The sequence below is a fragment of the Oncorhynchus tshawytscha genome, linkage group LG26 (genome assembly GCF_018296145.1).
Source record: "Oncorhynchus tshawytscha isolate Ot180627B linkage group LG26, Otsh_v2.0, whole genome shotgun sequence".
Lineage (NCBI taxonomy): Eukaryota > Metazoa > Chordata > Actinopteri > Salmoniformes > Salmonidae > Oncorhynchus > Oncorhynchus tshawytscha.
Genome location: NC_056454.1, coordinates 9,409,467 through 9,436,279, shown reverse-complemented (window position 1 = coordinate 9,436,279; position 26,813 = coordinate 9,409,467). Strand labels below are relative to the sequence as shown.

At 44.1% G+C, this 26,813-nt stretch overlaps 1 protein-coding gene and 1 long non-coding RNA gene across 2 annotated transcripts; both read left to right on the top strand.

The window, feature by feature from the left end:
* The first annotated feature begins 9,014 nt into the window (after positions 1-9,014).
* Positions 9,015-18,153, top strand: asb1 (ankyrin repeat and SOCS box containing 1). The gene is made up of 5 exons (XM_024388767.2): positions 9,015-9,357; positions 9,772-9,913; positions 10,287-10,589; positions 11,002-11,396; positions 17,613-18,153. Exons 1-5 carry the CDS (start codon positions 9,246-9,248, stop codon positions 17,741-17,743), a joined length of 1,083 nt encoding a protein of 360 aa, XP_024244535.1. The 5' UTR covers positions 9,015-9,245; the 3' UTR covers positions 17,744-18,153.
* Positions 13,833-16,288, top strand: LOC112225115. Its single transcript, XR_002949538.2, has 2 exons — positions 13,833-15,441; positions 15,590-16,288. It is a non-coding gene; the product is annotated as an uncharacterized LOC112225115 (long non-coding RNA).
* Positions 18,154-26,813: the final 8,660 nt, after the last annotated feature.

Genomic DNA, 26,813 nt, shown 5'->3' with positions numbered 1-26,813 from the left:
TTTTTTATAAGTAGTAACTTATTGCACAACAATAAGCAAGGAGGGTCTGGGATTGAGTTTGGTTTAGGGAATATTGACTCTTTGCTATCGTGAGGTAAACATTACAATGGCATCTTAATAACTGCTCTGGATATCTCACGTTGCATACTGAGCAGATGACAAACGACCAGAGTTTGTGTTTCTGACAGGTTCACCCAAAGTCCTCGTGGTGTCTGGCACGACCGAGTCACACTTGCAAAGAGACCCTCTCCTTTGAAGGCTGGCCCAACGTGACATAACTCAAAACATTTACATTTTCTTTAAAAAGCTCTGTATTTTAACATCAGCCGCTGGACTGTTTTTTTGGCAAGCCATAAAACAGCTGTGATGCACACAAAATAATTACCCCTAAACACTCTTTAAGTGCGGTTTTGGTCATTTGGGATAGAAGTTAAGATTTTAGAAGTGGACACCTGCTTAAAGTAAAGACTCTGGCCTTGGTCTGAAGTAGAATAGTTGAATTAGTGCAGGCTGTAGTATTGCACATGCAGCCACTACTCCCATTGTCCCTCTGCATTTGCCCTCCTCTCGTAGGACTCAAGAAAGAGGGTAAACTCTCCTGGAAGACTGAAGTGACTTGTGCCGCGTGTAGGGTTTATATAATGGCTGTCTCTTCACCTTTAGAAAGGACAAGGTTCATCCAACTCAAGTGTTTGGACACTGAGCTTCAGAACGGCCTTCTTTGCTAATGAGCGACTTAATTTAGTGAGTGGGCCCCCACCCTGCAGTTATACCCAACACTTTACCACTTTACTCAAATCCATTATGTTAAATGGCATGAAAGAGTAGCTAGACACAAACAGCCATGATATAAAGCATAGACTTTTGAAATGAAACAACATGTTTGACAGGTTCCTTTTCCCACTGTTGAGCAGCCTCGGTGTTTACAGAGCTGGGAGGTTCAGGGTCCCTACGGTCCAGTCTGCTCAGAGTGACACATTGCGCCGCCTGGCCTCCCCTGTTTATTTTTAGAGGCCGCCGTCCAGGGTTCAGCTGTCGTCAGGCAGCAATAAGCCATGCCTGCACACCACCTCCCCCGACGTGAAACCTTCAACAGCGGCACAGTCAAGACACCTACCAGAGTTAAACAGGGAGTTGAAGTTCTGCCTTGAGTTAAGCCACCCGACTCACTCACACTCTCAACTCAGACTGACTGTTGGTCCTAGACCCTAGTCTATCTGCTTCCTTGTAACCCATGAAAGGAGCTTTATTCTCAGGCCGTAGTTGCTGAGTCTTACCGCTTTCAAACTGTTCAAAAAAGGTTATTAATAGCCATGTCACTGGTCCACTGAGCCGTAAGTCAACTTGCATCAAAGAAAATAAAGACACCTTTTCATTTGTCTAGTGCATATGTGTGTGGTCACTACATTACCAGTCAAAAGTTTGGACACACCCACTTTTCTACATTGTAGAATAATAGTGAAGACATCAAAACACACAAGGGATCATGTGGTAACCAAAAAGGTGTTAAACAAATCAAAATATGTTATTTTAGATTCTTCAAATTAGCCACCCTTTGCCTTGATGACAGCTTTGCCAAGAGTGTGCATTCTCTCAACCAGCTTCACCAGGAATGCTTTTCTAACAGTCTTGAAGGAGTTCCCAAATATACTGAGCACTTGTTGGCTGCTTTCCCTTCACTCTGTGGTCCAACTCATCTCAAACCATCTCAATTGGGTTGAGGTCGATGATTGTGGAGGCCAGGTCATCTGATGCAGCACTCCATCACTCTCTTTGGTCTAATAGTCCTTACACAGCCTGGAGGTGTGTTGTGTCAAGTGATAGTCCCAATAAGCACTGCAGAATGGTGTATCACTGCAGAATGCTGTGGTAGCCATGCTGGCTAAATAAATCCCTGACATTGTCACCAGCAAAGCACAATCACACCACATCCTCTATGCTTCACGGTGGGAACCACACATGCGGAGATCATCCGTTCACCTACTCTACGTCTCACAAAGACACGGCGGTTGGAACCAAAATCTCGAATTTGGACTCATCAGACCAAAGGACAGATTTCCACCGGCCTAATGTCCATTGCTTGTTTCTCTTGTCACAAGCAAGTCTCTTCTTATTATTGGTGTCCTTTAGTAGTGGTTTCTTTGCAGCAATTCGACCATGAATGCCTGATTCACGCAGTCTCCTCTGAACAGTTGATGTTGACATGTGTCTGTTACTTGAACTCTGTGAAGCATTTATTTGGGCTGCAATTGGAGGTGCAGTTAACACTAATTAACTAATCATCTGCAGCAGAGGTAACTCTTGGTCTTCCTTTACTGTGGGGGTCCTCATGAGAGCCAGTTTCTTCATAGCGCTTGATGGTTTTTACGACTGCACTTGAAACTTTCAGAGTTCTTGAAATAATCCAGATTGATTTACCTTCATGTCTTAAAGTAGTGACGGACTGTCGTTTCTCTTTGCTTATTTGAGCTGTTCTTGCCATAATATTACCAAATAGGGCTATCTTCTGTATACCACCCCTACCTTGTCAAAACACAATTGATTGTCTCAAACGCATTAAGATGGAAAGAAATTCCACAAAATAACTTAAGGCACACCTGCCAATTTAAATGCATTCCAGGTGACTACCTCATGAAGCTGGTTGAGAGAATACCAAGAGTGTGAAAATCTGTCATCAAGGCAAAGGGTGGATACTTTTGAAGAATCTGAAATATAAAATAGATTTTGATTGAACACTTTTTTTTGCTTACTACATGATTCCATGTGTTTTTTTTCATATTTGATGTCTTCGCTATTATTCTACAATGTAGAAAATAGTCAAAAAGAAAGAAAGAAAAACCCTAGAATGAGTAGATGTGTCCAAACTTTTGACTGGTACTGTACATTATTCATGATAAGGATATTGATCAGTATTATACTCGAGGCTATATTTGAATCAGAAATTGGTATACTGTGAAACCTACGATCTATTCAATTAAATGTCTGTTTTAACAACAACAAAAAAGCTATGATTTGGGAATGCAACCTTCTGTCCCGTGAACTTGAGCCTTATCTCAGCAAGCAGACAAGTAACATAACTTGTTAAATCCATATTACGGTGATGACTACATTGGTGACACAGTGGCACCATAATATCTCCAAACTCAACTCCCACAAATTTCCAAAAGGCATTAGATTGGTGTAGGCATGGGCTAGATGGAGTTTCAACTCTATTTCTTATATCAGTCATTTACTTTAAATCAGTGAAGGGAAGTGAACAAGGGCACAATTCGGGAGGAAGGAGTTTATTATTGGGATGCAACCTGTATCAGAATAGAGTACCACAGTATAAAGTCATAATACCCATAAAACCTCCCAGTCAAATGGGATGCAACCTGTATCAGAATAGAGTACCACAGTATAAGTCATAATACCCATAAAACCTCCCGGTCAAATGGAAATGGTTCCAATAGTTTTTCCACCATTCATTTTTTCCCATAGGGGATTTTAGAAACAGTTAAGGGCTGTGTTTCATGTAGGCTTTCCCTGGCGTAATGTTTTGATTACCGTGTAAATCTCTCTAGGACAAGGTGACTTTTATTAATATATTCACCTGTATTTATCCCACAAAATGAAATGCTAATTAGCTGCTAATGTGGCTATCATAAAGAACTACAAATGCCATGATGATGATCTGAACGAGACTGACGAATCGAGGCAAAGGTAATAATCTCTGGATTAACTAAATGTAGTAATGAATCAATTAGCTACATTTCTTTAAATTGACAATTCTGTGAACTGTCTTGCAAATTTTCAATTGACACTTTTTTGTGCTTTTGCATGATGCCTACTTTGATGCGAATTTGCATTTTCGAGAGCAAATGGAACCGAATATATTGATAAGTCACCTTGTCCGAGAGAGATTTGCATGGTTATCCAAATGTCACGCCAGGGTAAGCCTACATGAAACACAGCCCTTATTTCAAATGTTTCTAAAATCCCCTGTGGGAAAAATGAATGGTGGAAAAACTATTGGAACCATTTCCCTGTTTGACCGCTAGGTTTTATTGGTATTATGACAACTCCACTGTGTCACACCCTGATCTTTTTCACCTGTATTTGTGCTTGTCTCCACCCTCCTCCAGGTGTCACCCATCTTCCCCATTATCCCCAGTATATTTATACCTGTGTTCTATTTGTCTGTTGCCAGTTTGTTTTGTTCGTCAAGCCCACCAGTGGTTTCGCCTTGCTCCTGTTTTGTTCTAGTTCCTGTTTTCTAGTTTTTCCGGTTTTGACCATTCTACCTACCATGACCCTGAGCCTGCCGTTCTGTACATTATTGACTCTGATCTGGATTACTGACCTCTGTCTGCCCTTGACCTGTCGTTTTGCCTGCCCCCTGTTCTAGTAATAAACTTTGTTACTTCGACACTGTCTGCATCTGGGTCTTCTCATGAAATGTGAAAGTACGAACTGGCCATGACTGACCCAGCAGACTCAGACCAGCTCCACAATGCTGTCTCTCCAAGGAGGCACCATTGGAAGAAACGAGGAGCTACTTCAATGTCTTAAATACATAATTTAAACATTCACAGTGTAGGTTGAAAAAAAGTTTGAACTCCTAGGCTAATGACTTCTCCCAAAGCTAATTGGAGACAGGTAACGGAGTTCAATCAATGAGATGGAATTGGAGATGGTTAGAGCTGCCCTGCCCTTTAAAAAAAACACTCACAAAACTTGAGTTTGGTGTTCACAAGAAGCATTGTCTGATGTGCGTAATGCCTCCAACAAAAGAGATCTCAGAAGACCTAAGATTAAAAATTGTTTACTTGCATAAAGCTGGAAAGGGTTACAAAAGTACCTCTAAAAGTCTTGATGTTCATCAGTCCACGGTAAGACAAATATAAATGGAGAAAGTTCAGCACTGTTGCTACTCTTCCTAGGAGTGGCTGTCCTGCAAAGATGACAGCAAGAGCACAATGCAGAATGCTCAAAGAGGTTAAGAAGAATCCTAGAGTGCCAGCTAAAGACTTCCAGAAATCTCTGGAACTTGCTAACATCTCTGTTGACGACCCTACAATACGTAAAACACTAAACAAGAAAGGTGTTTATGGGAGAACACCACGGAAGAAGTCACTGCTGTCCAAAAAAAACATTGCTGCAAATCTGAAGTTCGCAAAAGAGCACCTGGATGTTCCACAGCGCTACTGGCAAAATATTATGTGGACAGATGAAACTAAAGTTGAGTTGTTTGGAAGGAACACACAATACTGTGTGGAGAAAAAGGGTACAGCACACCAACATCAAAACCTCATCCCAACTGTAAAGTGTGGTGGAGCAAGCATCATGGTTTGGTGCTGGCTGGACAGCTTGTTATCATTGACAGAAAAATGAATTCCCAAGTTTATCAAGACATTTTACAGGAGAATGTTAGGCTACCTGTTTGCCAATTGAAGCTCAGAAGTTGAGTGATGCAACAGGACAACAACCTAAAACACAGAAGTAAATCAACAACAGAATGGCTTCAACTGAAGAAAATACGCCTTCTGGAGTGGTCCAGTCAGAGTCCTGACCTCAACCCGATTGAGACGCTGTGGCATGAACTTAAGAGAGCGGTTCACACCAGACATCCCAAGAATACTGCTGAACTGAAACAGTTTTGTAAAGAGGAATGGTCCAAAATTCCTCCTAAACGTTGTGCAGGTCTGATCCGCAACTACAGAAAACATTTGGTTGAGGTTATTGCTGCCAAGTTATTAAATCCAAGCGTTCACATACTTTTCCCACCCTGCACTGTGAATGTTTACACAGTGTGTTCAAAAAGACACAAAAACATATAATTGTTTGTGTTAATAGTTTAAGCAGACTGTTTGTTGAGACTAAGATGATCAGATTACATTTTTTTGACCAACTTATGCAGAAATCTAGGTAATTCCAAAGTGTTCACATACTTTTTCTTGCCACTGTAGGCTGTTCCCAGCCGAACAGCTATACAGGCTTCACACGAAGAGTTGCCTGTATTGCGGGACTACTGGTCATTTCGTCGCCAATTGTCCACTAAAAGACCAGGCTCACCGGTAAGAGCGAGTACTCTAGTGGGCCATACGGAGAACTTCCCTTTCCCCTTACTCACACCCCTTTTCATGCGATCTTGCTGTGGGGGAACCAGTGAATCTCACTGGGTACTCATCGACTCTGGGGCCAATGAGAGCTTTATGGACGCTACCCTGGCGTCCGAGCTGGACATCCCCACTCAGCCCCTCTCCATTCCCATGGAAGTTAGCACTGGACGGGTGCTCTATAGGCTGGGTCACCCACAATACCACCCCATCAACCTCCGTGTGTCCGGGAACCACAGCGAGACGATCCAATTCCTGCTTATTAAGTCTCCTCAGGTTCCTGTGGTATTGGAATTCTCTTGGCTCCAGTGACACAATCCCCTTATTGACTGGTCTGCTGGTGCCATCATGGGCTGGATCCCGTTCTGCCACTCTTATTGCCTGTGGGATCGACCTTCTCTCAGGCACCACTCCGCCCCGGGGACAACTGTACTCTATCAGGTCCGGAAACCAAAGCTATGGAGACCTACATTGAGGACTCCCTAGCTGCAGTGTTCATCTGTCATTCTGCCTCCCCCGCTGGCGCATGGTTCTTCTTTGTGGAAAAGGACAAAACTACTCGACTACCGGGGCCTCACCAACATCACGGTGAAGAACCACTACCCCCTACCACTCATCTCCGCGGCCTTCGAGCCGCTCCAGGGGGCCACCGTGTTCTCCAAGCTGGACCTACAGAATGCCTACCATCTGGTGCAGATACAGGAAGGGGACGAGTGGAAGACTGCCTTCAACACAGCCAGCGGTCACAATGAGTATCCGGTCATGCCATTTGGTCTTACCAACGCCCCTGCTGTGTTCCAGGCTCTGGTGAATGATGTTCTCTGCAACATGTTGAACCGGTTCGTCTTCATCTACCTCGAAGACATCCTTGTTTTATCCCGCTCCACCCAAGAACACGTGCTCTACATCTGACAGGTTCTCCATCCCCTCCTGGAGAACCAGCTTTTTGTGAAAGCAGAGAAGTGCGAATTCCATCGCTTCACCATCCCCTGCCTGGGTTACATCATCGCTGCAGGGAGTGTAAAGATGGATCCCAGTGGTGGATTGGCCCCAGCCTTACATCCAAAGTGTAACTTCATTGTTTCTTGGTATTCGCCAACTTTTAGCGCCGCTTTATCCGGGGTTACAGCACCCTGGCCCCTGTCTGCACTCACCTCTCCCAGGGTTCTGTTCACGTGGTCCCCAGCTGCTGATCGTGTGTTCCGGGATCTCAAACACCATTTCACCACAGCTCCCATCTTGGTTCATCCTACGATGTGGGGAATCATGAGCTTCACGCGGTGAAAATGGCGTTGGGGGAATGAAGGCACTGTCTGGAGGGGTGGAACAGTCGTTCATTGTTTGAACAGACTACAAGAACCTGGAATATCTCCGCACCGCAAAGCATCAATTCCAGGTAAGCTAGGTGGGCCCTGCTTTTCACCCGGTTCAACTTTTCCCTCTCATACCGACTGAGATCCAAGAATGTCAAGCGTGATGCGCTGTCACTCTGCTATATCCCTGCGGCTACACCCCCAGAACCCGAGACCCCCCATCCCACCTCGTGCCTGGCGATGGCCCTCAGCTGGGGAATAGGGAAGCAGGTTCCTGAGGAAAAGCATTCCCAGTCGAACCCCAGTGGGACCCAGATAACCGCATGTTTGTTCCTGACGATGTCCGCTCCTCGGTCCTGGAGTCACTTCAAGCTTTTTACAACACCGCTTTTGGTGGCCTACCATGGTTCCTGACATCTCCGCGTTCATCGCCGCATGCATGATCTGTGCGCAGAACAAGACTCCCTGGCAAGCTCCGGCTGGTCTCCTGCAACCTCTGCCTATCCATCACTGTCCCTGGTCCCACATATCCCTGGACTTTGTCACGGGTCTCCCCCCGCCTGATGGCGGCACCGCCATCCTGACCGTAGTGGACCAGTTTTCCAAAGCTGCCCACTTCATTCCTCTCCCCAAGCTACCCTCTGCCAAAGAGACAGCCCAGCACACGGTGCAGCACGTCTTCCGGATCCATGTACTCCCAGTGGACATGCTCTCCGTCCGGGGTCCTCAGTTCTCGTCCCGGTTCTGGAAGGCGTTCTGCACACTCATTGTGTCGTCAGCCAGCCTGTCCTCCGGGTTCCACTCCCAGTCCAACGACCAGTCGGAGCGAGCCAACCAAAACCTGGAGACGACTCTTCGCTGCCTGGTCTCCGCCAACCCCACCACCTGGAGCGAGCAACTACTGTGGGTCGAATATGCCCGTAACACCCTTCCTTGCTCTGCCACGGGTCTCTCACCCTTTGAGTGTTCCCTGGGTAATCATCCCCCACTCTTCGGAGCAAGAGCAAGAGGTCGGCGTACCCTTGGCCCAGATGTTTTTCCGCCATTGTCGTCGTACCTGGAATAGACCCCGATTGGTCGGCTCTTCTCAAGACCAGCTCCAGGTATAGGTGTCCACCCGAGATCTGCCCCTCCAGGTGGAATCCTGCAAGTAATACACTTTTGTTACTTCAACACTGTCTGCATCTGGGTCTTCTCCTGAAACGTGATACTGTGGGGTTCTACAGTATTCCCCATAGCTATAATGCATTTGCTCCAATTTAAAGGGGCAAACAGCAGTTGCTACATCCATTTTTGGATTGATAAATTATATGTACCCATTTGATACTTGACGAATATAACTTATACATTTCTCATGAGCATAGTTCAACTGTCTTAACCCATCAGAACCCTAATTATAAGCTTGGTTTACTCCAGTGTTTGGAAACAAAGGAAATGTAAATAAACACTATAGCCTCAAAACATGGTTTACACTATAATTGTATATAATGGCTGGTCAGTCCTTGCATCTATTAGCATTGTCTATGAATTTGAGAGTGGTGTCTCCAACCAATCCCATCCCTCAGCCTTTTACTGCAACAGGGGTTGCTGATTTCCGCGTTAACTGACTCCAAGAGCAGGAAGTCGCACTCTCGTCTCTCAGATAGGGAAAGCGAAAAAAGAGGAGTGATCAGTGAGGTGTCATAAATATATTCCATTACAACAACAATGGCACAACGGACGGTATGACAAAGTCGTTTTGGTAACACTAGCTAGGTAATCACTTTCCTAGTTCTGGCGCTTTTTCGTAGGAGACTCCCTGCAAAGAAGCGTGAGAAGTTATTATTAGGGAGAAATGGCGGACGGCGGAGGCTTCGAGTTGGGTGATGTTGTCGACCCACCCATTGCGCCGAATATCATCTGTCCCCTTGTCACGGTTTCTGACCTACCCAGCCCGACAGCTGCAGGTAAAACACAACACGTTGAATGTTTACACTGTTCTACCACCTAGCTGTGCAAGAGAATACAGCTGCATTAGCATTATTGTGAGAAACTAGATGTATTCTCAGTAAACTGGCTGGGCTATTTGTGGTTACAATTTGCGTTGCATACGCCTGCGTAATTACGCAAACTATACCATGTTAGTGAACTATATCGATTTGAGCCCCTTTATCACTTAATTGATTCGTAATTCACTATTACTATCCAGGTAATGTGTACATCAATGACACATCAAGTCAATATGTGCATGCATGGATGGTGTGTAATTTATTTATAGTCTCTATGCAACACAGTGGTAGTGGAAATGCTAGGCAAATCAGTTAGCACAGCATCATCTCATCTGGGTATTTGGAGATTTAGCTTTGCTCTTTCTCATCCAGGCCGTAACCTGAAGGAATGGCTGCAGGAGCAGTTCAATAAAAAGCCTGAAGAGCAGAGTGAGGACGCGCTGCTCCACAACGCTGCTTACGTAGGAGACCTGGATACTCTAAGGAACCTGCTGCAGGAGGACAGCTTCAGAGAGTGAGTGAAGGAGGGAGGCCACTTGGCCTTACTGCACACTCTCTACCCCCATCTCCAACCTGTTCTGCACCCTTCTCACTTCCCACATGAATGTGAATATCCTATGCACACACTGTATTTAGCAAAGTCAGAAAGCCACTATCTTACCCCTTTCATATCCAACACAGTCATATTCAAGATGTAGGCCTATTGCAAGAAAATCCCTTCCACCCTTCTGTATCTCTCTTTTAGTTTGTGTGTGTATGTTGGAAACACTTTTTAGGATATGGCACCATCGGCAATACCGCCCCTTTATTTAACAGCGTTCTGACAGTTAAAATAGTCTACGACAACTGGTATGAGTTCTGAGCGAACATCTCCTATTGGCTGTCAGGCGGATCAACGAGAAGTCTGTATGGTGCTGTGGTTGGCTGCCCTGCACCCCTCTGCGCATCGCTGCCACAGCCGGTCAAGGGGCCTGTGTGGCCTACCTGATAGGCCAGGGGGCCAAGGTGGACCTAGTGGATGTGAAGGGTCAGACTGCACTCTACGTGGCGGTGGTCAACGGACACCTGGACTGTGTGACCATCCTCCTGGAAGCTGGAGCTGACCCCAACGGCAGCCGCCACCACCGCAGCACTCCCGTCTATCACGCTGCACGGGTAGGCAGGGTGGACATACTCCAAGAGCTCATCAGGTGAGTGCTTTAACTTTCCATGCCAATTTTAGTTGATTGAATTGGATGGAATGAAGGAGGCTATAATGGCTATAGGAGGGGTCATCTGCTAGTATTTGTTGATTGAATTGCCTAGGATCAATAATGGAACCACGGCTCATTTTTCTTGGCGAAGGAAGGAAACCCAATACATTCTGGAAAAAAACTATTGTTTTATTACACAATTAGTCTCCATTACTTTTGTGTTATTGTCTGATTGATCAGTGTTGTTCTCTGTTCATAACATGTCCCATCACCATGGTCGTGTTCATTAGGGCACACAATGGAAAACGCGAAAATTAGCTTTTCTTATTGGACAGTCAGGCAAGCCCTCCCTGTTTGTCAATATTATTTTCCCCCTATGGTGCCTAATCAACACGTCCCATCTCTCCAGGTTCCATGCTGACGTGGATGTGGACCACCAGCTGGGCGCCAGGCCCCCGTTTGGTGCGGCCCGCACCCTCACCACACTGGTGGTGTGCCCGCTCTACATCAGCGCCGCCTACCGCCACCTCCACTGCTTCAGCCTGCTCCTGGCGGCCGGCGCCCAGCCGGACTACAACTACAATGGACCAGTGAGCCGCGAAGCGCTAGCAAAGGGTTTGGCCTCCTGCCTGCTGGATGCGGTGCTGAGACACGGCTGTGAGGCGGCGTTCGTCAGACTGCTGCTAGACCACGGTGCCGAGCCCAGCCTGGTACCCTGGGAGCAGCCCCAACGAGAGGGAGCGACCGCCGGGGGCCGAGAGAGGGTTGACCCCGAAGCCCTGCAGCTCTACTTGGAGGCCAGGAGTGAGTAGAGTTCCAACCTTCACACAGTACCATTATATTTACATTTTAGTCACTTGGCAGACACTCTTATCTAGAGCCATGAGGCGCTATGATGTGAAAAGTCACAGAAATAATAATGGTAGTAGTGGGTTGCGTGTATGAAGAGCATCTTTATGTGTTTTTGTCTATTTGACTGTCGCCTATGAGTTTATTGAAAGCTTACCGTCGCAACATGGCAGAAGTGTTTACCTGAAAAGGGTGAATGTACATACATATACATCCAAGATGGCGTAGCAGTGCAGACGTGGTTTGTTGTCCTCTCGTGTACTTTTGTATTTTCATCTTTTTTTTGTACATATTTCAATTTATTTTCAATCTCTTTTCCATTTTTAAATTAAATATACCTTCCGGTAACCCACCTGACCCAATGTGACACGGACCCGCTATTTTTTTAGACCTTACTTGCACATCATCATCTGCCCATCGATCACTCCAGTGTTAATTTGCTAAACTGTAATTACTTTGCTACTATGGCCTATTTATTGCCTTACCTCTTCACGCCATTTGCACACACTGTATATAGACTTCTTTTTTTTTCTATTGTGTTATTGACTGTATGTTTTGTTTATTCCATGTAACTCTGTGTTGTTGTTTCTGTCGCACTGCTCTGCTTTATCTTGGCCAGGTCACAGTTGTAAATGAGAACTTGTTCTCAACTAGCTTACCTGGTTAAATAAAGGTGAAATAAATAAACACTGTAACAGTAACATACATTACACACATCACAAATATGAAATTAACACTTGCCGATACCTTTGCGATCATTGACATTAAACTAAATGTATTTGAAGAGTTTAGTTCCAAAACACTATATATCCATCGTTTAGCTGGAATGAAATATTTGTATTCTGTATATTTGACTGTGGATAATATGGTTGTCTCATCTAAATGACTAAGATGTCAAATGTAAATATTTTACATACAAATCTCATATCACTCTATTGTTTTATATTGATGTCACAAATGTATATATTGATGTCACAAATGTATCATTTGTACAGTTCTTTATAAAAAAAAAACAATGAAGTTATCACATTTTACTGTGTAAAACCCATCACTACTACTTATTCCTCCGAGAGTGAGGCGGGTTATAGCATTTTGCAACAAAACATGATCATTTGTCCCTCTGAAATGAAACCATCAAGTGGTTGATTTCAATCAAATTACAGTGCATTCGGAAAGTATTCAGACCACTTGACTTTTTCCACATTTTGTTACATTACAGCCTTATTCTAAAATTGATTTTTTTTTTAAATAAAAAATCCTCAGCAATCTACACACAATACCCCATAATGACATAGCGAAAACAGGTTTTTAGAATTTTTACAAATGTATTAAAAATGAAAAACAGATACCTTATTTACGTAAGTATTCAGACCTTTTGCTATAAGACTCGAAATTGAGCTCAGGTGCATCCTGTTTCCAGTGATCATCCTTGAGATGTTTGACAACTTGATTGGAGTCCACCTGTGGTAAATTCAATTGATTGTACATGATTTGGAAAGGCACACGCCTGTCTATATAAGGTCCCACTGTTGACAGTGCATGTCAGAGCAAAAACCAAGCCATGAGGTTGAAGGAATGGTCCGTAGAGCTCTGAGACAGGATTGTGTCGAGGTACAGATCTGCGCAAGGGTACCAGCGTTGAAGGTCCCCAAGAACACAGTCGCCGCCATCATTCTTAAATGGAAGAAGTTTGGAACAACCAAGACTATTCCTAGACCTGGCCGCCCGGCCTAACTGAGCAATCGGGGGAGAAGGGGCTTGGTCAGGGAGGTGACCAAGAACCCAATGGTCACTCTGACAAAGCTCTAGAGTTCCTCTGTGGAGATGGGAGATGCAGCACTCCATCAATCAGGCCTTTATGATAGATTGCCCAGACGTAAGCCACTCCTCAGGAAAAAGCACATGACAGCCCCCGTGGAGTTTGCCAAAAGGCAAGATTCTCTGGTCTGATGAAACCAAGATTGAACTCTTTGGCCTGAATGACAAGCGTCACGTCTGGAGGAAACCTGGCACCATCCCTACGGTAAAGCGTGGTGGTGGCAGCATCATGCTGGTGGGATGTTTTTCAGGAGAATGGACTACAAGACTAGTCAGGATTGAGGCAAAGATGAACGGAGCAAAGTACAGAGAGATCCTTGATGGAAACCTGCTCCAGAGCACTCAGGACCTCCGACTGTGGAGAAGGTTAACCTTCCAACAGGACAACGACCCTACGCACACAGCCAAGACAATGCTGGAGTGGCTTCGGGACAAGTCTCTGAATGTCCTTGAGTGACCCAGCCAGAGCCCAGACTTGAACGTGATTGAACATCTCTGGAGAGACCTGAAAATAGCTGTGCAGCGACGCTCCCCATCCAACCTGACAGAGCTTGAGAGGATATGCAGAGAAGAATGGGACAAACTCCCCAAATACAGGTGTGCCAAGCTTGTAGCATCATACCCAAGAAAACTCAATTCTACTCTTTTCAACAAAGTACTGAATAAAGGGTCTGAATACATATGTATGTTATGTTTCAGTTTTTTGCACAAATTTATACAACCCCTTTTTTTCTTTGTCATTATGGGGTAATGTGTGTAGATTGAGGGGGAAACAAATATTTCATCCATTTTAGAATAAGGCTGTAACAACAAAATGTGAAAAAAGTCAAGGGGTTTGAATACTTTCCGAAGGCACTGTTACATGTCTGTCATTGAACAACCCCATGCCACATCTCTTTCATAAGTTCTTCAAAAAAAATAACAGCTAATTTACAAACATTTCTGAAAATGGATATATAGGGTTTGGAATTAAACTCTTAATTTACGTTACTTCTTGATTAATTGATTTTTACATAACTAGCCTCGTCGAGAACCCCAGGCTTTCCCTAATCAGGAAAGCCTGGAGAAGTCAATGGTAGAAAGTGTCTAAAAAGGGTCGGAGACCCAGTGTAAATCAGTGACTCCCCGGCAACACGTCAAACCCATCAACGACCTTGCTTGGGCAGAGTTCCAAAGCGAGAGAAAATATGCTCTGACGTCGTAGTGAAAAGTTTCCCACTCACAGTCTCATACAGTATGTTGCCTGATTATAATATTTTATCTTGATACATTAATAAATACCTACTGTGTTCATTTTGGCATGTTTAGCTGTCTAGAATATCCATTGTAATGTGCGTAGACTGCAGACTAACTAACAAAGAATTGGTAGCTAACTAGCTACCTGCGAACATTGATTATTATGTTACAAGCTTGTGATGACTTTATGTAGTCATCTTGTTTAATCTCTATTGGTCAAAGGTCATACAGTAGCACGGGAGTGCGCACTGCTTCTCAAATGTACATTTTCATGCGTTCTCCACACTCGTCCTCACACGAACCTTCTAAATAAAACGTCCTCGGAGGGACACACGTCAAAAGACTCAGCACCCAATCTATGGGCATGTGGGGTGGGGGGGGGGGTTCTTGAAATGTACATTAAATGCAGCCCTCCAATCTAGCCGTTTCGGCCAATACAAGAATCTTCTGACTTCTAAAGGAGCGGCGTGACAACAACGTGATTTGGAGGTATGGTAACACGAGACTATTACATTACATCTACACACAATATTTGACATATCTGCACTAAGTATTTATTTTCTCTCAAACTCATTGATGACAATAACACCATTATCTTACGGTACTATCAACCAGAGGTGTGGACTCGAGTCACATGGCTTGGACTCGAGTTGGACTTGTTGTTCCCTCGGTCCTGACCCTGAATCACCACCTGGAGCAGCGGAAGCCTCAAGTCCATTTCCTGAGTGGCCTGGTCAGAAGTCTCCAGGCATCCCCGAACAAATATTTCTTGGAATCTTCATCAATGTGAAAATGGCCAGGACACGAGATGGAATCCCTGCCCCTTTTTCAGATCCAGTCTACCTCAAAGCAGCTGCCGTGGATCTGGCTTTTTCTCTGATGTGGGTAGAGCACCATGTGCTGGTCAAGGAGAAGGTCAAAGAGGAGGTGGCACAAAGAGTGAAAGGTAAATATTATTGAGTTAAATGTAACTTTTTCTCATAATTTAATCCAATTGACTGCAACAATAATACTTGTTCAGTTTAACCCACTGTATCACCAATACTCTAATACCGGCCATTTTGTTTCTGCTATGCTTTAACATGTTTTGCCAGAACTGTTTCTGCAAGATGATGAAGGGACTGAGCAAGCTGTGCCTCTTGTTGATGAGTAAGAGCGAGAGGACCATAGTCTTGGACAAGAAAAATGGCTTTTTGCAGCACACTGTAAGAGGCAGAAGAAATCTGTTGGGACCACTACAGCTAAGTCACTACCTCTGGGCGATGAACGTGAAGGCTCTTCCTTCACTGTCCCGAGTGGCCATCGGGGTCTTGGCAGTGCGTCCAGTGCTCTCGTGGAGTGTGTCTTCAGCCATGGTGGCATCATACTGCAGCCTCATCGTGCACAAATGACTGACAGACTTTTATCGAATTTGGTCTTTTGCAAATGCAATGCATCATAGGCCCTGAGATAAGAGAAAAAATGTAACTGTTTATGTATTACACACACACACACACACGTAGTCTCCATGTTCAGGTTTTATCTCCCATCTTTGGGATCTGTATTTTTTTTCTCAGACATTCAGGCCAGTGTTCAAATTGTAGGCCTACTTAAAGTTCAGTAGCAGTTGTTTTGATGTACCTTTTAATAAATGCTTGTAACTTTATGGCAGGATTGTTTTAGGTGCCTAAAATATATCTGGATAGAGACAGAGAGCACTACAATATTTTGTTTTTGTTGTCATATTGATGTATTTCCATGGAAATATAGCATTTATTTGTAAAGTAATAAATCTATATATATTTTTAAAAGCATTCATGATTTGTGTAAATTTAATATACTATTACTCTTCTTAAAAATATGAAATGGTATTACATTTTGTGATGAGCACATTATGACTTGTTTAGGACTCAAAGTTTAGGACTTGAGACTTGACTTGGGACTTGCCTGTCTTAACTTGGGACTTGAATGCTAAGACTTGAGACTTACTTGGGACTTGTAAAACAATGACTGCTATCAACATCTGCATTGCTTGCTGTTTGGGGTTTTAGGCTGGGTTTCTGTATAGCACTTTACATCTGCTGATGTAAAAAGGACTTTGATTGATAACACATCACATCTATCAGATTACTTCCTTGAAATTTCATGACTTTCTTACTTCTATGAAATTAGACTAACTTCCTCTAGCAGTTTATCTCGGATCCATGGACCTACCGGAAAATGGTGTATGTTTTTTTTTTTAACATACGGAACTGCTGACAGGTCAGCAAAGTTTTGCATAGTTTGCACTAGCCATAAAATTAAATGGAACATAAACCACGTTTCCATCCACAGTTTTTTTATGAGAGTAAAGCCATACCATATAATAATTTTTAAAAAACAATTTTTAACACACCAGCTGTGATGAAAAGAGGAATTTTCTAAACAATTGTATAAATGCTGAAAGATAATTTGTTCGTTCAACATGTTGGGATCTTTTTGTGTTGGTAAAATGAATTATGCAAGAAATTGAGGTGGAAACGCCTTTATGCACAAATATTGATATAATAACCATCATATCGAAAGTAAACTTTTCAGTAAATATCGATTGCCGTTTGACAAATACAAATAATATCCATAATAATCTCATCATGACTAGCCTATACCCACACTGTACAGTATCTGCTGTTGGCTAGAGCGCACATGCCAAGTCCAGAATGGGCACATTTGCGAATTAACGTGACAGTTTTTGTGACAAAACTATGAGTAGAGTGGAAAATGCGATGGAAACACATTGAACTTCAGATTTTTATTCGGTACATGTTTTTGGGTGCACTACATCACCACGCATTGATTTTTATCCGCACATCACACATTTTTTGGGGGTGTAAACACCACTGGTGAGAAAATGCACTTATTTTCTATATGCAGATTTTAGAATATTCACATCTGTGGTCAATTGGATGGAAATATGTATGACATTCATGTAGGCTACTACCATGCACCTTTGGAAGAGTTTTGTAGATTTATATGATATTTTCTCATAATTGCCATCAGATTATTGTTGTCTATCATTCAAGTTTAATGGAAAATGTGATGTCAGACTGTTAAAATGTGTCTTTATCCTGTTGATAACAAATTCCTTATTTTTTCCCCCAGGATGTCCTCATAGGCTGACCTACCAAAGTCGGATCAGTATTAGGAAAGTGATGGGGAAGCATCGGCTAAAACACATCCCTTCTCTACCGCTCCCGGACCCCATTCAGAACTTCCTGCTTCACCAGAACTGACTCTGGCAGGCCTTGCCTTTGATTATTGTTATGCTGTTATGAACAGTGACGGACTTACCATTAGGCAGAAGAGGCAATTGCCTCAGGCTTCACATCATAATCAAGGGGCCTCATGAGCTGGGCATAATTTAAACAAATAAAACTAGTCATCTTTTTGTTTATTTCTCAGCTTGGGCTGTTGAGGCCCCTTGATTTCTCAGCTTGGCCCCTTGATTTCTCAGCTTGGCCCCTTTATTTCTCAGCTTGGGCTGTTGAGCCCCCCCCATTCTCTGCTCAAAGGCTGGACTGCTCAGTAGGTTGGTTCAGCAGCAGCAAAATCTGCAGGAAGCTTCAAAGTTGCAAACAAAATGGGGAAGGGTTTCTTTGCCTGGTAATGAGGCCACATGGTTGTCAAAAATACCTCCCAAAAAGTAAATGAATCCAAATAGCTGAAGAATAATAGATCAATAATTTATTTCTATACAAATACACTATGTGTACGAAACATTAGGAACACCATCTCTTTCCATGAGATGAAAGCTAGGTGAAAAGGTGAAAGCTATGACCCTATATTGATGTCATTTTTTAAATCCACTTCGAACAGTGTAGATGAAGGGCAGGAGATGGGTTTAAAAAAATACTTTTACACCTTGGGACATGGATTGTGAATGGGCAAGACAAAAGATTGAAGTGTCTTTGGGGGGTATGGTAATGTAGTTGATGCCAGGCGCACCAGTCTGAGTGTATAAAGAACTGCAACGCTGCTGGGTTTTACTCGCTCAACAGTTTCCCATGTGTATCAAGAATACACATGGGAAACACCCAAAGGACACCCAGCCAACTTGACACAACTGTGGGAAGCATTGGAGTCAACATGGTCCAGCATCCCTGTGGAATGCTTTCGACACCATGTAGAGTCCATGCCCTCACGAATTGAGGCTACTCTGAGGGAAAAAGGGGGTGCAACTCAATATTATGAAGGTGTTCCTAATGTTTTGTACACTCAGTGTACAGTGCATCAGAAACGTTGTTTATTGCTTGTTTGCTGTGACAAAGCCTCCATTCTCTGTATGAGTCTGTATGAGTTGCTTCTTGACTTATTTGCATACCTTCCACATAATTGCAATAATTCCAAAAACATATTTATTTTCTATTTTCTAGGGCTTTCTGTACCACCTACAAAGTGATCTGCAACTAAAGCAATATCTGTTTCCCCCTTCTTCCTGTCTTTTTGTAGAACAAGAGAGCGCTATATCATTTATCTTTCTCACACCCGCTTCCAATTTCATTTTCTTTGGAAAGCACATCTTTGCCTGCCATTAGTCCTGTTTATACCTGGCACCAACATGGGTCTTGTGTCCTGATCTTGTTCAAATGTACATTTTAATGCTTTCTCCACACTCCTCATTTCACAATGCATCTTTTAACCCCTGTAAATCTAAACCGTTGGGGGGGGTGGGTCATACAATGGCTCATATAGCGATTTGATTTTTAATTTTAGGACCCCTTTAGGTATAAAAAATATACATATATATTAGAACATTTGATAAAATATAGAATTTTGCGTTTACTACTCTAGCCTATAGAAACGGATTGAATAACATTCATAAATGGCAAAAAATACAAGGAAAAAGAAATAGGGAACAAGGAATTATAAGGGAACAAGGATTACAAGGAGGCTCAGGATATATACAGTGCCTTGCGAAAGTATTCGGCCCCCTTGAACTTTGCGACCTTTTGCCACATTTCAGGCTTCAAACATAAAGATATAAAACTGTATTTTTTTGTGAAGAATCAACAACAAGTGGGACACAATCATGAAGTGGAACGACATTTATTGGATATTTCAAACTTTTTTAACAAATCAAAAACGGAAAAATTGGGCGTGCAAAATTATTCAGCCCCCTTAACCTGTTGATCCTACCCCCTACTTTTTCGAACACTTAAGTTAATACTTTGTAGCGCCACCTTTTGCTGCGATTACAGCTGTAAGTCGCTTGGGGTATGTCTCTATCAGTTTTGCACATCGAGAGACTGACATTTTTTCCCATTCCTCCTTGCAAAACAGCTCGAGCTCAGTGAGGTTGGATGGAGAGCATTTGTGAACAGCAGTTTTCAGTTCTTTCCACAGATTCTCGATTGGATTCAGGTCTGGACTTTGACTTGGCCATTCTAACACCTGGATATGTTTATTTTTGAACCATTCCATTGTAGATTTTGCTTTATGTTTTGGATCATTGTCTTGTTGGAAGACAAATCTCCGTCCCAGTCTCAGGTCTTTTGCAGACTCCATCAGGTTTCTTCCAGAATGGTCCTGTATTTGGCTCCATCCATCTTCCCATCAATTTTAACCATCTTCCCTGTCCCTGCTGAAGAAAAGCAGGCCCAAACCATGATGCTGCCACCACCATGTTTGACAGTGGGGATGGTGTGTTCAGGGTGATGATGAGCTGTGTTGCTTTTACGCCAAACATAACGTTTTGCATTGTTGCCAAAAAGTTCCATTTTGGTTTCATCTGACCAGAGCACCTTCTTCCACATGTTTGGTGTGTCTCCCAGGTGGCTTGTGGCAAACTTTAAACGACACTTTTTATGGATATCTTTAAGAAATGGCTTTCTTCTTGCCACTCTTCCATAAAGGCCAGATTTGTGCAATATACGACTGATTGTTGTCTTATGGACAGAGTCTCCCACCTCAGCTGTAGATCTCTGCAGTTCATCCAGAGTGATCATGGGCCTCTTGGCTGCATCTCTGATCAGTCTTCTCCTTGTATGAGCTGAAGGTTTAGAGGGACGGCCAGGTCTTGGTAGATTTGCAGTGGTCTGATACTCCTTCCATTTCAATATTATCGCTTGCACAGTGCTCCTTGGGATGTTTAAAGCTTGGGAAATCTTTTTGTATCCAAATCCGGCTTTAAACTTCTTCACAACAGTATCTCGGACCTGCCTGGTGTGTTCCTTGTTCTTCATGATGCTCTCTGCGCTTTTAATGGACCTCTGAGACTATCACAGTGCAGGTGCATTTATACGGAGACTTGATTACACACAGGTGGATTGTATTTATCATCATTAGTCATTTAGGTCAACATTGGATCATTCAGAGATCCTCACTGAACTTCTGGAGAGAGTTTGCTGCACTGAAAGTAAAGGGGCTGAATAATTTTGCACGCCCAATTTTTCAGTTTTTGATTTGTTAAAAAAGTTTGAAATATCCAATAAATGTCGTTCCACTTCATGATTGTGTCCCACTTGTTGTTGATTCTTCACAAAAAAATACAGTTTTATATCTTTATGTTTGAAGCCTGAAATGTGTCAAAAGGTCGCAAAGTTCAAGGGGGCCGAATACTTTCGCAAGGCACTGTATATATTTTTTTACACATTTAACCCCCTTTTTGGGAAGGTACAAAACTACCCCAATACTTCCATTAATAAAAATAAATAAAAAACGGTACCGGTAACCTTATGACGAGTCCCGTGACAAAGCTGGGGAACGCCATCTTTTCCATAGAGTGGTCATAATAGTTTGGAGTCTGTAGACGTTTTCACGAGAAGAACGATTTTCAGGATGACTCATAGTCTGACGAATATAGCTGTAGCTCGGCAGCCTTCCACAGCAGATGCCATAGGTGGCCTTCTCTAGCTTAAACTGATGAATTTGGATGGGGATTTTTTTATTATGTTATTTAGAGGTCATCATGCGGGCATATTGATGAGACTACGGCGACAAGTGAATAAACCGCCCCTACCCTCTGTTCTATTGGCGAATGTGCAATCGCTGGAGAATAAACTGGACGAGCTTCGTTGGAGACTGTCCTATCAACGGGACATTAAGAAATGCATTTTACTATGCTTTTCGAAGTCATGGCTAAACAAAGACATGGATAATATACAGTTGGCTGGGTTTTCCATGCATTGACAGGACAGAACAACAGCACCCGGTAAGATCCTTGGGGGTGGGGTGTGTCTCTTTGTCAACAAAGACTGGTGCGCAATCTTCAATATTAAGGAAGTCTCGAGGTTCTGCTCAACCTGAGTTAAAATACATCATGTAGACCATACTATTTACCAAGAGAGTTTTCATCTATTTTTCGTAGCTGTCTATTTACCACCACAAACCGATGCTGGCACTAAGACCGCACTCAACGAGCTGTATAGAGCCATAAGCAAACAAGAAAATGCTCATCCAGAGACGATGCTCCTAGTGGCCGGTGATTTTAATGAAGGAAAACTGAAATCCAATTTACATTGAGGAGTTTGTCCCCACAGTGACAGTACATACATATCCCATTCAGAAGCCATGGATTACAGGCAACATCCGCATTGAGCTAAAGGCTAGAGCTGCCGCCTTCAAGGAGCAGGACACTAATCCGGGCGCTTATAAGAAATCCTGCTATGCTCTCCGATGAACCATCAAACAGGCAAAGCATCAATACAGGGCAGAGATCAAATCCTACTACACCTGCTTTGATGCTTGTCGGATGTGGCAGGGCTTGCAAACTATCACGAATTACAAAACTAAACCCAGCCGAGAGCTGACCAGTGACGCAAGCCTACCAGACGAGCTAAATGCCTTCTATGTTTGTTCGAGTCTAGCAACACTGAACCATGCCTGAGAGCACCAGCTGTTTCGGGTGACTGTAAGATCACGCTCTCCGTAGTCAATGTTTTTTTTATTTTATTTTTATTTCACCTTTATTTAACCAGGTAGGCTAGTGGAGAACAAGTTCTCATTTGCAACTGCGACCTGGCCAAGATAAAGCATAGCAGTGTGAACAGACAACACAGAGTTACACATGGAGTAAACAATTAACAAGTCAATAACACAGTAGAAAAAAAAGGGGAGTCTATATACATTGTGTGCAAAAGGCATGAGGAGGTAGGAGAATAATTACAATTTTGCAGATTAACACTGGAGTGATAAATGATCAGATGGTCATGTACAGGTAGGGATATTGGTGTGCAAAAGAGCAGAAAAGTAAATAAATAAAAACAGTATGGGGATGAGGTAGGTAAAAATGGGTGGGCTATTTACCGATAGACTATGTACAGCTGCAGCGATCGGTTAGCTGCTCAGATAGCAGATGTTTGAAGTTGGTGAGGGAGATAAAAGTCTCCAACTTCAGTGATTTTTGCAATTTGTTCCAGTCACAGGCAGCAGAGAACTGTAACGAAAGGCGGCCAAATGAGGTGTTGGCTTTAGGGATGATCAGTGAGATACACCTGCTGGAGCGCGTGCTACGGATGGGTGTTGCCATCGTGACCAGTGAACTGAGATAAGGCGGAGCTTTACCTAGCATGGACTTAGATGACGTGGAGCCAGTGGGTCTGGCGACGAATATGTAGCGAGGGCCAGCCGACTAGAGCATACAAGTCGCAGTGGTGGGTGGTATAAGGTGCTTTAGTGACAAAACGGATGGCACTGTGATAAACTGCATCCAGTTTGCTGAGTAGAGTGTTGGAAGCAATTTTGTAGATGACATCGCCGAAGCCGAGGATCGGTAGGATAGTCAGTTTTACTAGGGTAAGTTTGGCGGCGTGAGTGAAGGAGGCTTTGTTGCGGAATAGAAAGCCGACTCTTGATTTGATTTTCGATTGGAGATGTTTGATATGAGTCTGGAAGGAGAGTTTACAGTCTAGCCAGACACCTAGGTACTTATAGATGTCCACATATTCAAGGTCGGAACCATCCAGGGTGGTGATGCTGGTCAGGCGTGCGGGTGCAGGCAGCGAACGGTTGAAAAGCATGCATTTGGTTTTACTAGCGTTTAAGAGCAGTTTGAGGCCACGGAAGGAGTGTTGTATGGCATTGAAGCTTGTTTGGAGGTTAGATAGCACAGTGTCCAAGGACGGGCTGGAAGTATATAGAATGGTGTCGTCTGCGTAGAGGTGCATCAGGGAATCGCCCGCAGCAAGAGCAACATCATTGATATATACAGAGAAAAGAGTCGGCCCGAGGATTGAACCCTGTGGCACCCCCATAGAGACTGTCAGAGGACCGGACAGCATGCCCTCCGATTTGACACACTGAACTCTGTCTGCAAAGTAATTGGTGAACCAGGCAAGGCAGTCATCTGAAAAAACGAGGCTACTGAGTCTGCCGATAAGAATATGGTGATTGACAGAGTCGAAAGCCTTGGCAAGGTCGATGAAGACGGCTGCACAGTACTGTCTTTTATCAATGGCGGTTATGATATCGTTTAGTACCTTGAGCGTGGCTGAGGTGCACCCGTGACCGGCTCGGAAACCAGATTGCACAGCGGAGAAGGTACGGTGTGATTCGAGATGGTCAGTGACCTGTTTGTTGACTTGGCTTTCGAAGACCTTAGATAGGCAGGGCAGGATGGATATAGGTCTGTAACAGTTTGGGTCCAGGGTGTCTCCCCTTTGAAGAGGGGGATGACTGCGGCAGCTTTCAATCCTTGGGGATCTCGGACGATATGAAAGAGAGGTTGAACAGGCTGGTAATAGGGGTTGCGACAATGGCGGCGGATAGTTTCAGAAATAGAGGGTCCAGATTGTCAAGCCCAGCTGATTTGTACGGGTCCAGGTTTTGCAGCTCTTTCAGAACATCTGCTATCTGGATTTGGGTAAAGGAGAACCTGGAGAGGCTTGGGCGAGTAGCTGCGGGGGAGGCGGAGCTGTTGGCCGAGGTTGGAGTAGCCAGGCGGAAGGCATGGCCAGCTGTTGAGAAATGCTTGTTGAAGTTTTCGATAATCATGGATTTATCGGTGGTGACCGTGTTACCTAGCCTCAGTGCAGTGGGCAGCTGGGAGGAGGTGCTCTTGTTCTCCATGGACTTCACAGTGTCCCAGAACTTTTTGGAGTTGGAGCTACAGGATGCAAACGTCTGCCTGAAGAAGCTGGCCTTAGCTTTCCTGACTGACTGCGTGTATTGGTTCCTGACTTCCCTGAACAGTTGCATATCGCGGGGACTATTCGATGCTATTGCAGTCCGCCACAGGATATTTTTGTGCTGGTCGAGGGCAGTCAGGTCTGGAGTGAACCAAGGGCTATATCTGTTCTTAGTTCTGCATTTTTTGAACGGAGCATGCTTATCTAAAATGGTGAGGAAGTTACTTTTAAAGAATGACCAGGCATCCTCAACTGACGGGATGAGGTCAATGTCCTTCCAGGATACCCGGGCCAGGTCGAATAGAAAGGCCTGCTCACAGAAGTGTTTTAGGGAACTTTTGACAGTGATGAGGGGTGGTCGTTTGACTGCGGCTCCGTAGCAGATACAGGCAATGAGGCAGTGATCGCTGAGATCCTGGTTGAAGACAGCGGAGGTGTATTTGGAGGGCCAGTTGGTCAGGATGACGTCTATGAGGGTGCCCTTGTTTACAGATTTAGGGTTGTACCTGGTGGGTTCCTTGATGATTTGTGTGAGATTGAGGGCATCTAGCTTAGATTGTAGGACTGCCGGGGTGTTAAGCATATCCCAGTTTAGGTCACCTAACAGAACAAACTCTGAAGCTAGATGGGGGGCGATCAATTCACAAATGGTGTCCAGGGCACAGCTGGGAGCTGAGGGGGGTCGGTAGCAGGCGGCAACAGTGAGAAACTTATTTCTGGAGAGAGTAATTTTCCAAATTAGTAGTTCGAACTGTTTGGGTATGGACCTGGAAAGTATGACATTACTTTGCAGGCTATCTCTGCAGTAAACTGCAACTCCTCCCCCTTTGGCAGTTCTATCTTGATGGAAAATGTTATAGTTGGGTATGGAAATCTCAGAATTTTTGGTGGCCTTCCTGAGCCAGGATTCAGACACGACAAGGACATCAGGGTTAGCAGAGTGTGCTAAAGCAGTGAGTAAAACAAACTTAGGGAGGAGGCTTCTGATGTTGACATGCATGAAACCAAGGCTTTTTCGATCACAGAAGTCAACAAATGAGGGTGCCTGGGGACATGCAGGGCCTGGGTTTACCTCCACATCACCCGCGGAACAGAGGAGGAGTAGAATGAGGGTGCGGCTAAAGGCTATCAAAACTGGTTGCCTAGAGCGTTGGGGACAGAGAATAAAAGGAGCAGATTTCTGGGCATGGTAGAATATATTCAGGGCATAATGCGCAGACAGGGGTATGGTGGGGTGCGGGTATAGCGGAGGTAAGCCCAGGCACTGGGTGATGATGAGAGAGGTTGTATCACTGGACATGCTGGTTTTAATGGGTGAGGTCACCGCATGTGTGGGAGGTGGGACAAAGGAGGTATCAGGGGTATGAAGAGTGGAACTAGGGGCTCCATTGTAAACTAAAACAATGATAACTAACCTGAACAACAGTATACAAGGCATATTGACATTTGAGAGAGACATACAGCGAGGCATACAGTAATCACAGGTGTTGAATTGGGAGAGCTAGCTAAAACAGTAGCTAAAACAGTAGGTGAGACAACAACTAATCAGCTAGCACAACAACAGCAGGTAAAATGGCGTTGACTAGGCAGGGAGGGTCGGATTAACTACACACAGAGCCTGAGTGCGGCTGGGGCCGACAGATAAAACATAAACAAGCAGAATGGAGTACCGTGATTAATGGACAGTCCAGCATGCATCAGCTATGTAGCCAAGTGATCAGTGTCCAGGGGCAGCGGTGGATGGGGCAGGGAAGCAGGTATGGCCGGGCTAGCTTCAAGCTAAGTGGATGGGAAACGCTAGCCAGGACAGACCCTCTCGGGTTGCGGTTAGCTAGTTAGCTAGTTCAGAAGATTCAGCTGAAAACTGTTTCAGGGGAATCCGGGGATAATAATAGGTCGTTAGTGCCTAAGAAGATGAAGGATTATTCCCGAACTGGCGACAGAGCTTTCAGAGCTAAAGGTCAGCTGATGACGGTCAGCTGATGACATGCAATGGTTTGCTGACTGATAGCTGGTAGTTAGCTGGCTAGCTTCAGTTGGGGGTTCCGGATCAGTAAATATAAATACTTTAGAAAAAAAAAGCAGATCAGCTACATTGGGTGAGGCGGGTTGCAGGAGAGTATTTAAGTTGAGTTTAACTTAGGTTTAGCAAAATGTTTCTTTAGAAGATATCTGAAGAAAATATGTTTTAAACGATATATACAAGGGACACGACACAACAAGACGTCTGACTGCTACG

Excerpts from the sequence above, each read along its gene's own strand:
- asb1 (XM_024388767.2), top strand. The coding sequence starts at position 9,246 with ATGGCGGACGGCGGAGGCTTCGAGTTGGGTGATGTTGTCGACCCACCC. Across the intron at positions 9,358-9,771 it reads ACCCAGCCCGACAGCTGCAG|GCCGTAACCTGAAGGAATGG; the intron begins GTAAAACACAAC and ends TTTCTCATCCAG. Across the intron at positions 11,397-17,612 it reads GCTCTACTTGGAGGCCAGGA|GATGTCCTCATAGGCTGACC; the intron begins GTGAGTAGAGTT and ends TTTTTCCCCCAG.